Genomic DNA, 18,454 nt, shown 5'->3' with positions numbered 1-18,454 from the left:
GTAATAGTAGTAGTAATAGAAGTAATAGTAATAATAATAATTAATTATTATTAGTAGTAGTAGTAGTAGTAATAGTAGCAATATTGGTAGTAGTAATAGTAGTAGCAGTAGTATTAGTAGTAATAGTAGTAGCAGTAGTATTAGTAGTAATAGTAGTAGCAGTAGTATTAGTAGTAATAGTAGTAGCAGTAGTATTAGTAGTAATAGTAGTAATAATAATTAATTATTAGTAGTAATAGTAGTAGTAGTAGTAATAGTAGCAATATTGGTAGTAGTAATAGTAGTAGCAGTAGTATTAGTAGTAATAGTAGTAGTAATAGTAGCAATAGTAGTAGTAATAATAGTAGAAGTAATAGTAGTAATAATAATTAATTATTAGTAGTAATAGTAGAAGTAATAGTAGTAATAATAATTAATTATTAGTAGTAATAGTAGTAGTAGTAGTAGTAATAGTAGCAATATTGGTAGTAGTAATAGTAGTAGTAGTAGTAGTAGTAGTAGTAGTAATAGTAGTAGTAATAGTAGAAGTAATAGTAGTAATACTAATTAATTATTAGTAGTAATAGTAGTAGTAATAGTAGAAGTAATAGTAGTAATACTAATTAATTATTAGTAGTAATAGTAGTAGTAGTAGTAGTAATAGTAGCAATATTGGTAGTAGTAGTAGTAGTAGTAGTAATAGTAGTAGTAATAGTAGAAGTAATAGTAGTAATACTAATTAATTATTAGTAGTAATAGTAGTAGTAATAATAGTAGTAATAGTAGACGTAATAGTAATAATAATAATTAATTATTAGTAATAGTAGTAGTAATAATAATAATAATCAAATCAATTATTAGTAGTAATAGTAGTAGTAAAACATGAAGATTTTTAAAAATCCATTAAATCCATTAAAAATCCGTTAATCAATAGGAAACAAATCTAGTATTATTTAGTAATATTATTTATAACAACTTTTAATGCAACACTCCTGTATTGTATTGCTGGCAGTTTGTGAGCAAAGCTATAGATCATTATACATATTGTATACCGTAGAACTGCCTAGTGTTATGTAAGGAATAAAACACTTTGAGAGCTGCTGTTACAGACGTGACAAATGACATTACAGACAAATAACCAATGACGGCATGGTTTGAGTGATGTTCACCCAGATAATATAATTAATTCCAAATAATAGTTTGTCCTACACAAGGTCGTAGGGGAGCCTGGAGCCTATCCCAGGGAACTTGGGGCACAAGGCAGGGGACATCCTCGACAGGGTGCCAACCCGTCACAGGGCACACTCACTAACACATTCACACACCCATCGAAACACTATGGACAATTTGGACATCAGGTTACAACGCATGTCTTTGGGCTGAGGGAAGCGGGAAGCACAGGGAATAATGCAGACTCCACACATACAGGGTGGCGGCAGGATTCGAGCTCTCGGGGGTGCGAGGCAGACACTGGGGGGCAGTGGTGGCTCGGCGGTTAAGACTCTGTGTTACTGATCGGAAGGTCGGGGGTTCAAGCCCAGCTGCAACTGTTGGGCCCTTGAGCGAGGCCCTTAACTCTCTCTGCTCCAGGGGGCGCTGTATCATGTCCGATCCTCCGCTCTGACCCCAACCTCCTAACATGCTGGGATATGCGAAGAAAAGAATTTCATTGTGCTGTAATGTATACGTGATCGATAAAGACTCCTTATCATTAACCACTAAGCCACCACGCCCCCTGTTCTGAGGTGTTTTCTTCCTCGGCAATTACGATAATATTAGGCAAAAACGATTATATATTTTTAATTAATCAAAGACTGACTTATCATACGTTTAACTCTTTATAGTTACATATAATGTTGTAGAACATCTGCGAAACAGCTCTTGTTGCCACTCACAATACAGCAGATATAAACAGTTGTTCCCTCATCAGCGTCCATTTTCTCTCTCTCTCTCTCTCTCTCGAAGTTAATAAAGACGAACATCGCAGCTTGTCATGTTTCCTAGAAACCAGAAAGCGAACACAAACTCCTCTGATTAATATAAACCTTTCATTTGACTCGCAGCTGGAACGACAGTGAGAGCTGCTGTTACAGAGAATGCATCAACTCTTTCGGATTAAACCGATCTGACAATTCAACGGCGCTGTGGTATAGGCTTTAAATAGCGTACAGGAAGAACTGAACCTTTTTGTGGTCTTTTTTTTCAAGCTATTAAACATTCACGAGGCCGGACTGGGTGATGGCATGAACGTCCGAATAATATTCCTAAAATATTTGACTGTTTTTAGTAAGGAATAAGGAGGAATTCTACTCAGACTGACCTTATTTAAAGCTTGTTAAGACATTAGCAAGGCAACCGAACATTCGACGAACTGTGAGTAGCTGTTAGACTGTCGTGGCTCTCGCACACACTTCTTGTTTTTTTATGTTAATTTTGAGGTTATTCGACGCACAGGAGGAAAGCGTTAAGAAGCTTAAATTCGAGTGATTGCAGACATTATTCCCGCATGATAGTCCAGTGGATGTAATCTCTGTTGGAGATGATCACGTAACAAAAGAATGCGTGAGCTACGGAGACTTCAAAACTTGGCCGAGGTGAAACAAACGTCCTTAATCGAAATGGAAAGTTCCTCCGTATGCTGCTGTTATATCTCATGCTTTCACTCATGTCAGTCCGGCTGTCGATCCCGCCTGCTTGGTGGAAGATGCAGTCACTTGTCCGTAATGAAGCATTACCTGAGGCGCATTGCGTTTTAATTAAAAGCAGTAAAAAGCCTTATTGATTCCCTTCAGAAGAAATAAGGACTGCAGGCAGAGCCTTAAATTACTGCCATGGCGTTTACTGTCTTTAATCTGATTTTTAAATAGTTTTAAGATGGATGTCAGTGCACGGTTTGGGGTGGGGTGGGGTGGGGTGGGGGGGGTCATATGGAGGAGTTGGGTGGTCTTAAAAATCCATAAGATCACGCTGTATTGTGCTGTGTTGAGATTGAACAGGAAGCGTCGATTGGATTAACTACACCTCTCCCCTCTGTGCCTTACTCACCAGTTGGCTACGTGACGAGGAGACACATTAGCTCTACACGTAGGACGAGCGGTCCGTCCAGCTACGCCGAGGTCGATATTCTCACTTCTCAGCCACGGATCGTGACGGATAAGCGCCTCGTGGCGACGCTCGTTATGCCTAATTGGCGGTTGCACTACAGTTCACCTTCAGGCGGATATAGAGGACGCATTCGTGTGCACCGAATGCTGTTTGGGCAACGGGCGCGGGCACACGCCCTGTCTGACCTTCCTCGCACTCTCAGCTATTTCTGCTCCCTCTCTTTAATGATTCATGTCACTGGAGGCGATGCTCGTGTGAAGACAGGATATCTACCCATATTGTCTCAGACGTATTTTTTTTCCTCCCCATACACATGATATATCAGCTGGAACGCTGATATCCTTTTTACAGTTTGTCTGGCATGCTCTTTTTATTTCAATGCCATATTCTCTCAGTAATCCATGCACACACACACACACACACGAACGCATACGCACTGCTTTGTTTCTGTTTCTCTAAGCCAGAGCTATGAAACTGCCCTTGCTCTCCTGTTCCCTAATAGTTTCCTTATGTGTTTATGTTTCCCCCAGTTAAGTCAGGAAACACAACGCAGGGTCTTTGTCATGCTGATACGATTTGATTAGGTTTCATATTTTGTGTTGAACCGTAACCTACTTTGGAACGCCTGGGGAACAAAATGCATCTGCCATTCTTCATGGCTTTCAGTATTCCACCATATGCATGCCGCATTTTAGTACAGCACCGTAATGACATTTGCAATTCAGGACACACCGGTGTTGGATATTTATCATTATTAATTAGGCTTCTCTTCATTCGGGCTTTTTCGTAAGTAAGGAATAACACACGGCAGACCGCTCGTCATTGTCCTTAAGAGAAAAAACTGACTGTTATAAAGCTCTGACACCGGAGACTCCCTCCATAAATGTTAAACAAACATATATGCTTTTTATTTATTTATTTATTTATATATATTTTTTAATTATTAGTGTCAGCCTCAGCCATACAAGTGAATGAGTTACTGTAGAAACGTTAACCGTTCCGAACGAGCGCTTTAATAGGATTTGTGTCAGATTGTAAATAATATTAATAATCAACACTTTCTGACCAATCAGATTCAACAGCTGTGCGGTATAAATTGTAATAAAGTACAAAGTAATAAAAATAATAATTATTATTATTATTGACGTTGTTTTAATAGTCACAAAAAAACAGGTTTTGCTAGAAACATTCTTGGGCCAAATTTCTGTCCATCCTTAGTAAGTGTCATATTTATTCTGTTTCGGGTCGATCACTAATGACCAGACTATCATTTTGGTTGAGATAGTGAAAATATCACGTCGTTTACATTTTTATGGCATTTGGCAGACACCGTTATCCAGCCTGACTTATATTTTTCTCATTTATACAACTGAGCAGTTGATGCCTTGCTCAAGGGCTCAACAGTGGAAGATAGGCAGTGCTGGGATTTGAACCTACGACCTTGTGCTCAGTAGTCCAATGTCTTAACCACCGAGCCACCATTTCCATTACCATTTTCACCATTTCAGCTCGGTCTGACCTGAACATTAGCTCATGCTGCAAGGACAAGGTTTTAGATGGTACTGTGTTTCTGTGCAAAAATCCCACAGGCATTTGTCTGGCCTAGCTGCCTGAGGGACTGGAGAGCCTGGAATGACAGGCAGGATTACTTATGTCTCAGTCATGGCTAATGATAAGTAATGTGGCATTGCTGTGTCTGAGTGCAGCACTGCTGTCAGCCACTTGATCGGTCGCAATGTCAAATGTGCCATCATTGGCAGCCACGCGTTCGATAACGTTCCTAATGGCCAAGACCCTGTAGTTTGGCATTTGCCCCTCACGGCTCCCCATGAGCAAATATCTGCAGATTTAACAGGCTCAGGCCATTAGCAGACACAAATGAGGGCGTACAACTGCCCCCTCTGCTGCTGGACTCAGCAAGTTGTCCTCTGAGAGGTTGCCAGGCACCATACCTGAGAATGATGGCTAGATCGTTCAAGTGAGCAGAGCCAGAACGAAACCTCCCATGTGCGCAAGTTCAGCGTAGGGGACTGGACATAGTGAAATCTCCCACCCCCTGTTTCTCCTACCCTCTAATCACCCTGCTACTTTCACCAGGAAAACATCTACAGCGAGGTCCACATGTCTGCTGCTCACTTCATTTAATTTGCTTTTAATACCTCTGGCAGGGCTAGACATCTGCACAAGCGCTGGCCAAGATCTCATTTAATAGGTTTTCCTTTGTTTAATAAATCATAGTCTCGTACAGGGGTCATATCAATAATTCCAAGAGCTCAGACATCTCTTGATCCTAGCGAGGCCTTTTTGTGTTTAATATGAATATAGCTCAAGGTGGCCACCATAGCCCTGTAAATAAATAACTTGTTGGTATACCTCAGCCCATCTGGCCTTTTCTAAGAAAGGCATTATGACAGAAAAGTATCTGGGGGACAAATATAATTTCTTAGGCGCAACTGCTGATAGCAGATAATAAATAATTCAGTTGCCTAAGCAACAGTAAGCAGACGGCATGCTAACAACATCCTGTTTTGCATTTCTAGAGCAAGCTCTTGAACCCTGCTGGTCCAGTGTCTGTGCAAGTGTCAGAGAGCCAGGATGTCACGTGTGATACGACTGATAAGAGTAGCAAGGGGATACTAAGATGCTGACATTTGCTTAAAGTGGCTTACTTTCCTTCCTTTATAATTGGCTACAATTGATAAGATCCTGGTAGCAGCAACACCCCGGCTGAGATAATGCTTGTTTGTGGACGCTCGTCAATAGATTAAGCTTAGACTTCACTCGTACCTCGATACCCCCACCGCTGACATCTCGCTCGTATGCTCTGCGTCTTCGCGCGCCGTGTTATGTTTCCGAGCTAAGAGGAACAGGGACTACCAAGGGCCCTATGGTCAATCTTAATATTAATAACAGTCAACGTGTCTGAAAGGGCGAGGAGAGTTTAAATACCAGGATAGATTTTCTGTCTGGAAGGGTATGTTAAACATGGCATGCAGAGACTGGCTGGACGTCTTGTGAGATGTCTGTACACATTTGGATCTCTGCTGGATTTTTCTGAATCAACAGCAAAATCAACGTTTTGATATTTTATCAAGGCTGGAATGTACATTTTGTCTGGTGTAAGTACTCAGAAGGTACCAGTGTTTGAGCGTTTACCACCAAGTAGCGAGTTCTGACGACTACAGAGTCGATCGAATGGATTGTCTTGACGTTTTTACCTCCCTTGAAATGTCGGCATTGCCCATATTACTTGTGTTACCTTAGGATGTACTGAGGCAGATCTCTCCAATCTGCAATTGTCCCATTCAGACCCAACAATTAATCATATGATGAGGAGCTCTGACGCGAGCTTGTTAAATATATACGGTTTGCAACAGATCCGAAAGATCTGCAGCGGCCATGACGGTGTAAGCGATAGTTCTTGGGTGCCTGCTCAAAGATCTTCTAACTGTCAGATTTAAGAACCAGTCTTAGAAAAGGCAGCATTTCCATTTTCAAGAACGAATGTAAACACGATTGAGCAAACATTTGAGTGCCCGAGAGCGGTCTTAAACCTTCGACAGATTAGGCGTGGTCGTAAAACGACTGCTTCCGCATCCAAACTACATCCACAGCGCAACACACTGGAGCGTTTTCAGCTTGTCAAAAGCATCTTGATTGCAGCAGTATTGCCATGGTTATGGAGTTGGTCAGGGTTACTAAAAGAAACAGCACAGTACCACCAGAGATCAAAGTTTTGATAACTCTGCTACTTGGCTAAAGGAAAAATATAGTATTGCAGCACAGATGAACTGTGAATAACTCGTACACATCAAAAATTCTTTTTTTTCCCCCCAGACTGCATATATTCCAACAATTCAGTCACTCTTTTTTTTTAGTACACCAACTACAAAACCATGCTTTCTCTCAAGGGTATCGTTTGCTTATTAAGAGGGCTGTTTAAAGCAATACTTTAGCTAAATGAATGGTCAATTAAATACTATAATCTATATGACCGCAATTGTCAAAAATATTTCTATCAGCCAATCAGTGTCATAATACATAAACGAGGCGTGCTCATTGGTACGTGACACTATTGGGGAAACAAAGGGGGTTCCTTGCTTCTGAATGAAGTCCTGCTTGAATTTCTGTGGTTGTGATTCAGTAGTTAAGGCTTGGGCTTGTTGATCAGATTAAACCTTGTCTGGAACAGCACCGCCCTACCTCGACTCTCTCCTGAAGGTTTACATTCCCTCACGCAGCCTGCAATCGATTAGCGACAGACGCTTAGTAGCGCCTACTCAGCGTAGCTCAAGGTCCCTTTCCAGAACCTTCACACTAACTGTTCCTCAGTGGTGGAATGAACTTCCGACCTCAATCCGGACCGCAGAATCCTAACCAACCCCTAAAACGCCAAGCCCACATTCTCCATTTTTTTTTTTTAAAAAAAAAAACAGCAACAAAAAAACAACCCTACTCTGGCTCTTACACCTCTACTCTGTGCACTTTCTAGAACTCTATTATAAATCTTGTATAGTAGCACTACTTGTATTGTTCTCCTCTTGATACATCGCTCTGCTTGTATTTCCTCATTTGTAAGTCGCTTTGGATAAAAGCGTCCGCTAAACGAATAAATGTACATGGAAATCTCAGCACCGTCACGTCGGTCCTTTACCATGATCTGCTCAGTTGTATCCCGTATCCTTGAGAGCTGCTCTGGAAAGCCGGACGAGCAAATGTAAAGGGAAACCCTTTGGTGTCGTGCTCTATAGACCAACTGAAGAGGACGTTACAGTGCTACACGGTCGTTTATCAGTTTATCGGCAATTACAGGAATAGGTTTTAACAAAACGTCGCTGCTTGGGACAATTCTCGGAGATTAGAATAGATTTTTTTTTATTTTATTTTATTGCGAATACAGCTCCTGGCTGAAATGCGTTCTCTTGTATATCGTACAAAAAGGTAACAATGTGCTTCAAGCTGTTCTAAGGCTAGACACTAAAAGAAAAAAAAAAAAGATATGCTTTCACTGTCTAGCTCTGTTGTGTTCCTTGCTCATAGCAAGTGTATCAGCATCATGTGCTGGCAGATTGTACAGTACACATTGTGTATTGATGGCCTTTTAGTCAGCTCCGTGAATATGTCATGAAATGATTAATACGTGACTCCATCTTCATGGCTTTCATTATTAAAAGTGTAGCACGTGTGCCGTCTCTGCCTAAAATGAGTAATCCGTCCTCACCAGCTGAGACTTCCCAGCCATTTATCCAACACAGTAGCATTTTTTTGTTTGTTTGTTTGTTTTTTGCATCCAGTTTATTTGCTTTCGGACGTTTGCTATTGGGCTCAGCTTGACATTCTCTGAACTCTTATTTTTCAGTCGCATCAAGGCCCCGTTTACACTAGCGCGTAAAACGGCGTTTTAAAATGAAAACGATCCTCGTCTACACTGGCGTTTCCGCCGCGTTTCAGAAAACGACCTCCGTCTACACTGCACGACCGGCGACGCGTGTCACGTGACCGTTCATGCACACCGGGCATGCGCGTACAAGTGAAAACATGAAGATGTTTGCCGGGCAGGACAGTGAGCATGGTGGCGAGGAAAAACAAGGACGTGTTTTTTTTTGTTTTTTTTAAACATCAGGTTTATTACTTTCTAGTCATTGTATTTTCCTCGTCATGTTTTTTCTTTATAAATATGGATAATCGAGGCTAGCATGTACGCTAGTGTGTATTAATCAAACTCGATACAAATTCAAACGATTCACTTTGTTTGTAGCATTAGTACACTGGCACTTTGCAGTGAAGACATAAACGACACATCATGCATATTTTTAATGAAGGCTGTGTTTTTTTGCTGCTCTTCATGTGGGCTGCTCAAATGGCTTATATGGGTCAAGAAATCTCACTCGTTTCCCCTCGGTTTCATTGTCCGCTCTCTGTTATCTTTTGGTGTAACCCAAAACCGGCGGTCCATGTAGTGCTTACGCCGCTTGAAATGAGATTTGTTGCTGATTTCTCTAATCGTAACTCGCCTCTTGCGCATGTAGGCAGCTGCAGTATTATAAAATACAGGATTTAACTGCACAGTGGCTGCTAAGAATGACGACAAAGCCAGCAACGTTTGCGGTTCAGTCTCCGTGTCGTCGTGTAAACGATCGAGGTAGAGTAACGGTCACATGGTAGGGGCTTGACGAATCAGGGAAGCATACGCAATCATCCAGAAGACCCAATCGGGGGGTGAATGTGGGCGGAGCCACCTTCGTTTTGTCTTCGTTTTGGTCTGTTTACACTGAAACGCGAGCCCGGAGTTTTCAAACTAAAACGGGGTCTTTCCAAAAGTCTCCGTTTTCGAGGGTGGAAAACGCCGGAGAAGTGTAGACGACTGGCGTAACCGTAGCAACAGTTATGCGTTTTGAAACGGAAACGCACTAGTGTAAACAGGGCCTAACGTGAACTCACTTGTGTTATAAGACACCACCTTGGTCAAACTGACACGTTCTAATTTAAATGGAAACCATATACTGGCTCTGTTTCCATCCCGCATGTTCTCAGCATGTGGGATTCACTCGGTGAACAAGACGTAATAAAGCATGACCACCCACTATGTTCACTACACAGAAGTGCCTCTAACACAGCGCGTCCTCACGACCTCAGCCACGGGTTTTGCGTTTACAGGCCTTGTTTATAGAGATAGACACTAAAGTTGCATGAAGGGCCATGTCTTGGATTGGAAAAACGTCCGAAAAGAACACACCCTGTAGTGTCTTGCATTATTTCCCACAGGATATAACGGACTTTCTAACCAACGTCGGACTGGACGGGATGTACTACTTTGTGGTTATTTCTACAGGACATATTTTACGGAAAGTAAAACACGGCAACGTCTTTTCAAACCTGCACGCATGTCCGTAAAACGTACCGAAACGATGGATTCGGACAGGGCTAAAATCCCAGAGATCTTCAGCTAATAATTACCCCGCGTCCTCGTCTTAAACGGATCCGATCCGAATCTGACTTTTGGAGCTGCTCAGGATGTCCTGCTTTTCCAGACAGCGAAGCTGCCCTGTCAGGGAGGAAAAACTAGTGCGCGGAGCTCGTGTGCACTTCCTAATGATCACGATCACATCTGTAGCCTACATGCTGGGTTTTTGTTTCCAAACACATCTGTAATGACGCTTTGCACTGCAGGAGACGAACAGGCTCCAAAACATCGTGCATTTTACAATCATTTGGGATCATATGAAGGTAGATAATGTTTCTTATTTGTTTGGTTTTTAAATGGCTTAGCTGAATGATGTAGTCTCAGCATGGAGGCTTTTTTTTTTTTGCCCCCCCCCGAAATGAATATCTACAGTAATTGAGCTTTTTTTCCGTTTATTTATTTATTTATTGTATTGTTCAGCTGCTGTAATTTAACCAAAAGTCTTTTTTCTTGAGTTCCTGTGAAAATTGTATTTATTAGGGGGTTTCAGATGCTCATTTATTTTAGAAGGCCGAAGCTCGAGGTGACGTTAGATTAGTCTGTTTCTATACTTGTTATTCTTTCTCCCCCACACGGAAAAGAGCAGAGAATAAAAATAAAACGAATCCCGTGCTTGTGTTTTCTCACTCAAGCAAAGAGTCGAGTGACTGTCAAATCCATAAGTGTTTACGTCCCTAATGAACTCCTGACTAGCGTTTAAGACAAGATACAGTACACATCTGGTTGTCAGGGTTAATCCATGAGGGGTTTACTTCCAATTACAGAAAGACACACAGACGAAGCTAAAGTGATGTTCACAGAAGCTCTCTCAGTCCATCTTCTCAGACCTGTCTCGTCATGAACCGTCAGCCATGCGTCACTGAATCCTCCGGGAGATGCTGTCCTGCGTCGTAGTGCTGAGTTTTTAACAAGTACCCCCTTCCTCCGAGGTCCTGGCTGATGGTGTCGTCTGACTGGAGCGAGATTTCTCCCGGGTCTCTCGAGAAAGTTCTATCATGTGCGCGGCTCTCTGATCTAGCCAGCCCCTTGAATTTCTCCCACAGATCTAAATCGAGGCAGCACTAGTGGGATTTCGTCCTTTAATCCAGTGCCTTCCCCCCTCCCCCTTATTCCTCTCCTTCTCCTGTGTACATTCATTTTATCCGAGTGGCTGATGTCATGACACCAGGGACGGTCAAGATTTGTGAAGCAATCTCAGGGAGGAAAAAAAAAATCTTTGTGCTTTAAGATCTATATGTGGTTTAGGAATCACAGCTATTATTATTCCTCTCTACAGACTCTCTACAGAGATCAAGCCAGAATAGTGATTCTCCTGATCAAAAAACACCTAAACCTGGGCAAAAGCTGAGCTGAATAAGATATGAAGCAGGAAAGATGAAAAAAAAATTGCTCTGGGATCCCTGACACTCATATTGTCAAGAGCAAGCTTAAAATTTTTTTTTTTTTTTTAAAAAGTCAAAACAGTACGCTTGTTATTTCATTTTAGAAAGGTTTAAATACTGAGACAGACTTGTACATTGTTATAAGGTACAAATGCAGTGAACAAATATTTAAATCTATTTTATTGACGTTTTTGGCTCTTTTTTGCTACAGATGTGTATATACTGTGTATCTCAGTGTGGGGGGTTGATCGGGGAGAGATCGGAAGCGGGGTGCAAATTTTTTCAAGAAAAACACAGCATCATATTTTATTGCTTTTCAAATAGAATGTGCGAAAATGAAAAACCCCGTGTTCTCCCTCCCTCTGTATTTTCTTTTTGCTGGGGGGAGGCGGAGCTTGTCCTGCCTTTTATCTAGCTGTTAGGGCAGACCAGTGTTGCCAACTTAACGACTTTTCAGACCCCTTTGGCGACTTTTATTTTGCGAAACCAATATAAAAGCACCTAGCGACAAATCTAGCGACTTTTTGGACAAACCTTTGCAACTCTCCGAATGTCAGCAGTACTGTCCCGCTAGCACGAGGTCTTGCTTTCCCGCTGCACTCACACCTCTCTCTGTGTCTGCTCTGTGAGGGGCTGAGAGCCGGAGATTTAACAATGCCGTGGATAACGAGACGCGCCCTTCATCCTAATTTCCATCATTCATATGTGAATGTTTTTAGGACGCAAGACGAATGGAATGCAACATGATTTACATGTAAAATAGTCCACATTATCACAGCCTGGTTCTCTTGTTCAAAGTAGTTATAGTGTTCCATACCTGTCCATCATATCGTTTTATAAAAGCCATAAAAGTTATTTTAAAAATCATAAAAGTTATGAGAAGTAATTTTGTAAAAGTACAAAAAAAAAAATCTATCTATCTATCAAAACAGATTAGGTTGTATATAGATAGATTTGATATAAAATAGATCATGATTATACCTGGTCTCCTCCAATAAGGGGGCGGGGAGGCGGGGGCACATGCATGGGGGGGCGTTAGTTACAAAAGGTTGAACCTCTGGTATATATTATAGGGGTATAATGCAGTCAGTATCTGCATCTATTTAGAGCTTTAAATAACTGTATCTGTATTTGGATTTAAAACCAGAAGTGGGTGTGGCCTAAACCCTACCCCTCTGCCCTTGGAGATACTGGAAAAATCCCAGAGGTAGAAAAGTGTCAGTGTTCATAATCGGTCTCGGCTAGAACATACGGGATTGTTTTGTTTGTTTGTTTTAATCCTGCTCACACACTTTTTAGTTTTACTTGTAAATTTCTAGCACATTCGGTTGGTTCTATTTCCCAAAATATAAACAAACTTATTATCTAAACCGCCATGACATGAATGAACGACGTAAATCCGTCCAGCTTCATATCTCACCTCTCACCGATATTACCCAACTGCCCTGCCACGCTTTCTTAACATAGAACAAGAATAGTGCACCTCTTATTTGTGTCAGTATTTACATTTGTATCTGTTTACAACACATTACCTGTTCATTAAAAAAAAATGATGTATTCATATCCTGTCACATCTGAATAACAATATTCAAACTTAACAAAAAAAAAAAAAGGGGGATAATTTTTTTTTTTACTACTAATTATTTTTGTGATCTTTTAGCATGTGAAGTTGTTTATGAAATAAATCTTTTATAAATCACTTACGACACGTGCGCAGTTTATTCACGCTCTTTAGCCTCTTTATTTAGTCTGAGATCTCAGTAAATCAGAGCTTTGGTGCCGTCCTAGCACTCCGAAAATCTACCGCATTCATCCGATTTGAGAATTTACATATTATCCAGCCTGCCTTTTAATCTCCCTTTTCACCATTTGTAATGTTTTGATAGATCTGAGATTGCGACGCTACACCGTTTGTAATTAAGAACAATAACTCTGTTGATTAACCGGGCTCGGTTACGGAGATCTTCTTACCCCCGAAACCGTCTTTAACGACACGTGATTTCTTGGAGCTTTTCCTGATTGACTTTTCAGCTGTGGGATTTTGGCGAAGACCCTCGAGAAAGCTTTTTACAAAAGACGCGCTAATCACCTGGCGCTGTTAATTAGCAACCCATGCTCGCTCATTGCCATGGTTTTAACTGGGACCTGCTTTAGTGACACAGGAACCTTGTCATGTCTTCAAATTGCCATGCTAATCCTTCATGCACCATTTACGGAATAGAAACCGCCTTGGCTGACACTGAGCTAGTAGAAACCCTCAAGGTTTATTTACATGTGCTTGCCAACAGAATCAGTTGCACTCTTGGCATTTTCACAGCGCACATGTATAATTTACTGTTGAATTCAGTGGGGTTTTTTCCCCCCATGTAGGCACTTTGTTACAAAGAGCTCAACCCCGTCCTTAACAATAATTAAAGTCTGTTAATTAAGTTGTTGTGATTAATTAAACTTATTAAGGGGAAGACTGTAGGAAAATGAGGCCCTCCAGCAGTCAAGCAAGCAGCAATCCAGTCTATCAGTAAACTCCTATCACACACCCCACTCATTTTGTTCATTAATGAAGCATCAACACCGTCATCTGCTTCCTGAATGCTGCTTTTTACACTACGGCACTTCGCTGAAGCGCTCTGAGCAAATTTGTTAGCAAAGCAAACTGTTTTTTTTGTTGTTGTTGTTTGTTTGTTTGTTTCTTCTACGTTGGGTGTATCTTCTGTTAATAAGGATAGGCAGTTCTTCATATTACCTGTGTTATGATGTCACAAAGAGTAGAAAAAAAATACTAGCCAAAACACCAAAACTGAAAATGAACCAAAAAACAAACAAATAAATAAATGTGTTTTGTTTTTTTTTATTTCTCATTTCCTTATCGAATGGATATAACATAGACTAATATCATCCCGACTAATCTAGGAGTGTCTGTAATATACTTTATATAATTTACACGATTTCAAGGCGGAGACGGAAGCAAGTGCAGATTTTAAGTTTTAATAAAGACCGAAGCAAAACCTAAAAAGACACTATGACCTTGTGGCAAAACTCTAAGAAGAATAAACGTTAACAAAAGACAATTTAAGTAAGACGATGAGTGCAGTGCAAACTGTGACTACATACACACAGAAGTGCTGGCTAACATGAATGAGAATCAGGTGCAGGTGGTCATGTGACTGACTGCGTTTACATGGACGGCAGTAATCTAATCACTGACCTTATTCTGAATAAGACAATATTGTGATTGAGGTGTTTACATGAGTCGCGTTTAGAATACTCCTTTCATGTTCCCGTGTTACATGTTCTAGAACATAGATCGATTAACGTCACGTCATTACGTCCCCGCGTCACGCCGTCCGACGTCCCTCCAGAATTTCACGTATCGACATACAGTTGGTCTTCATTATGGTACCGTATACAGTTTTGGGAGTTTTATTTTTAATTTTACCAAAGCTTCAAGTGCAGTTAATTACTTGTCATGCTGTACGTGCTAATAGACGGCTGCTTGAAGTCGTGGGCTGCGTCCCAAACCACATACTTGCCTACTATATAATAGGTAAGTATGTGGTTTCGGACGCAGCCGTGCTCTCTTGTTTACCGTTAAACGGTTGAGCACGTACTGACGTGTGTACGTGTCCTGTCACAAAATGCGGTGAAAACTCCCACACGACGTTAACAGTGTGATTAAGGTGTGTACGTGTCTGTAACGCACTTCCATAATGCGACTAAAACAGGAATACTCCACACGTCTTAATTCCATTTGTGTTTACTACGAGTATGACTTTAGTGGGATTAAGGTGATCAATAATCTGTTTACATGCTAGTTTCTTAATCAGAGTATCGTCTTAATCTCTTAATATCAGATTATTGTTGTCCATGTAAACGTACTGAGTGACGCAGAGGTGCAGTGGCTGCTGGGAACTGAAGTCCAGAGTTCCTTCGGGATATCCATCCATGTGAAGTCCCAAAAAAGGGGAAAAAATAAAAAATAAACCATAGCAGTGCAGAAAGAATAATACAAAATATAGAAATATGTCGTAAAAAAATCTTATTAAAAATATGACAACGATATAAATGAATGTAAAATGTAAAAAAAATGTGAAACGTTTGTTTTTTTTAAATATCCAGTGATTAATGGGGCCTGACATTAATCAGTAATATGTTCCAGATCTTTGGTGTGTTTTATACGTTCAATATGGAGAAGGCTTGCACTGGACAATCAAATGCAAGACATTACTTGGACCATAGTATGAAGGTACTATAATTAGGAGATTTAAAATCTAATACTAAACCGTTACAGTCAGTTGGCTTCAAAGCAAGACCGTTTCCTTTTAGAATTGACTATAACATTTTTATTTATTTCTTTTTTAATCGCTGAATCGTTTCAAAACAAATCAATCGGGCCACAATTTCCGCTATCTAAGTCGTGACCCTGTGTTTCGACTAGCAGCTGTCACGTAATTCATTTTATGGAGGTTAGGACGGATGCAAATGCAGATAAGAGCTTTTAATAAAGAGAGGCAGGCAGACAAATCCAAATCATGAGACAATAGCGTGGTCAAAAACAGGCAATGGGTCAGGCGATCCGCATTAAACGGGCATTAAACAGGTAAGGCAAAAGCATGTAACGAGAAACAAGAAACGAGATCAAAGACTATGAAACAAACCGAGGAACAATGTACACATGCTTGGTATGGTGACAACGCTCAATACTTAGTGACGTACAAGATTCACGAGAGGTTTAAATAAAAACGTAATCAGGGTGAAACACAAGACAGCTGAGAACAATGATGAAACACATACGGGAAACATCCAATGAAAATACAGGGGCAGAAACGGGACATAAACCATAACAAATTCACGTGTCGAAAGTAAACAGTGCTACTGAAAACCCAAAAGTATGACCAAGCAGTGAGAAGTCTTTCATTCATCCACGAGTTGGTGGTGTAGAGTGGAAAACGTTGGAAAGAGGAGAGAGTGACGTGAGACGGTGGAGTCTGAAAGGTTTAACTTGATGTTAATAGAAGATAAACAGTGTGAACTGTGAATAAGAGGAAGGGATGCTGGGAGGAAATTTTTTCCATGGTCTTCATATTGGTTTCTATTTGCATTCGTGATCCAGTCAGTGATGCCCCCCGTGCTGCTCCACATCCTGTAAACCAGTGTTTCCGTCTTCCTGTTTGGCCGTGGCACACATCTCAACGCGTCGGAAACGGTGAACATCGAAACACGTTTGTTCCAGCCCGTTGTGACGCTAGCAGACAGCGTTGTGCTGTATTTTCTACACGCACACATATCTCTCCAGAGATGTTTCTTTTCAGCAGGAATGCATTTGATTTATTAGAAACTTAAACATCTCAATTTTACCAGGAAAACATCTCTGTGGGTTCGGATACATTACGAAGCTATCTTTGTAGATCGCGTAGCCGTATCCCACTACATATGAAAGCACAGCACAGGAAGTAGACTGAAAGCAGACCTGCACCGTGTTGAGCTTTATGAGATGTGTGTGTGTGAGGATCCTCATCAAGGCCCCACACACACCAGCAGCCCTCCTACTGCTCATACAAATCCGGATAATTTCACAGATGACGCAGCTGTGTAGAGCTATTTTGGATAACTTTCTTGCAAAATCAAGCTGTGAAAAATCAGGTCCTGTGGGTGAGCCTTAGGGAGCGAGTGTCCCAATTCTCACTGTCATGCGTATCTAACTGAAGGAGAAGACCTGGAGCAGGACATGGGACGCTGGAGGTGTTTAAAGAGACCAGAAGAGCATGAGGAACTCTTTGTGGTGTTTATAATGTTTTGGCCTGCAAGTACGTTCTGTGCCTTCGTGAAAGGAAGCAGATGCTCCGTGCCAGCAGTTGGTGATGGTCTGTGTTTGTAAAATGAAATCAAATTTGAAAAGGTTCAAATTAAAAGATAGAAATAGTGCAGCGAGGTGGCGCTATAGCTAGTCCTCGGTTTGATCTCAGGTTATTGTCTGTGTGGAGTTTTTGCTTGTTCTGCCTGTGTCTTTGTGGGTTTCTCCGGTTTCCTCCCACCCCCCAAAAAACATGCAGGTATGTGGATTGGCTATGCAGACGTACCGTACCTCAGGCCCTGTTTACACTAGTGCGTTTTTGTTTTAAATTGAAAACGATCCTCGTCCACACTGGAGTTTCCGCTGTGTTGCAGAAACTATCTCCGTCCACACTACACGACCGAATACGTACGTCACGTGACCATTCATGCTCACCGGGGATGTGCGTACACGTGTTAACAGGAAGTTGGTTGCTAGTCCAAACCGGTGGTCCATGTAGGGCTTACGCCGGTCGAAATGAGATTTGTTGGCGAATTCTCTAATCGTAGCTCGCCTCTTGCGCATGTAGGCAGCTGCAGTTTTATAAAATACAGAATTTAACTGAACAGTGGCTGCTAAGAATGACGACAAAGCCAGCAAAGCTTGCGGTTCAGTCTCCGTGTTGTTGCTTATACGGTCAAGGTAGCGTAACGGTCATATGGTAGGGGCTTGACGAATCAGGGAAAGTCTGCCATTGAAGCTTGATGATGACCAATGAGGCGGCTGTGGATCAGGTGGTAGAGCGGGTTGTCCACTAATCGTAGGGTTGGCGGTTCAATTGTCCATGGGCAAGACACTGAACCCCAAGTTGCTCCTGATGGCAAGTTAGCACCTTGCGTGAGTGTGTGTGTGCGTGTGAATGGGTGAATGAGACACAGTGTAAAGCGCTTTGTAGAACCACTAAGGTTAAAAAAGCGCTATATAAGTGTAGACCATTTACCACTGTCTAATAATCGGCCTTAAAAATTTCCCAATATGAGCTTATTCATGCCACGTTCCTCCTGTTGTGGAGACAAGGTATTGGTAGGTATGTGTTCTGGCTCAGCTTCATGTTACTTCCCTGATAGAGATGTCTTCTGTCTTTTTTTTTTTTGTTCTCGCTCTCTCTCGCTCTTGCTCTCGCTCTCGCTCTCTCTTTCTGTCTCATCAGCTGAAACGTTTCTCACATATTAATCACAACATGACCAGATCAAA

At 41.4% G+C, this 18,454-nt stretch overlaps 1 protein-coding gene across 16 annotated transcripts in view; it reads left to right on the top strand.

Annotated features, from left to right (window-relative positions):
• The window catches only part of enox2 (ecto-NOX disulfide-thiol exchanger 2), a 303,597-nt gene that overhangs the window by 168,629 nt on the left and 116,514 nt on the right, over positions 1–18,454 (top strand). The window contains exon 1 of one of the 16 annotated variants that reach the window (XM_017485791.3): positions 10,213–10,311. The exons of the other annotated variants lie outside the window; for them this stretch is intronic. Within the exon in view, the coding sequence (XP_017341280.1) occupies positions 10,236–10,311 (76 nt within the window). The 5' untranslated portion in view covers positions 10,213–10,235. Of the gene's footprint in view, positions 1–10,212; positions 10,312–18,454 lie in introns of those variants that run through there. 16 annotated transcript variants of the gene reach the window in all.

Source organism: Ictalurus punctatus, chromosome 14 (assembly GCF_001660625.3).
Source record: "Ictalurus punctatus breed USDA103 chromosome 14, Coco_2.0, whole genome shotgun sequence".
NCBI classification, from domain to species: Eukaryota; Metazoa; Chordata; class Actinopteri; order Siluriformes; family Ictaluridae; genus Ictalurus; species Ictalurus punctatus.
This window is presented reverse-complemented; position numbering and strand designations above follow the sequence as displayed.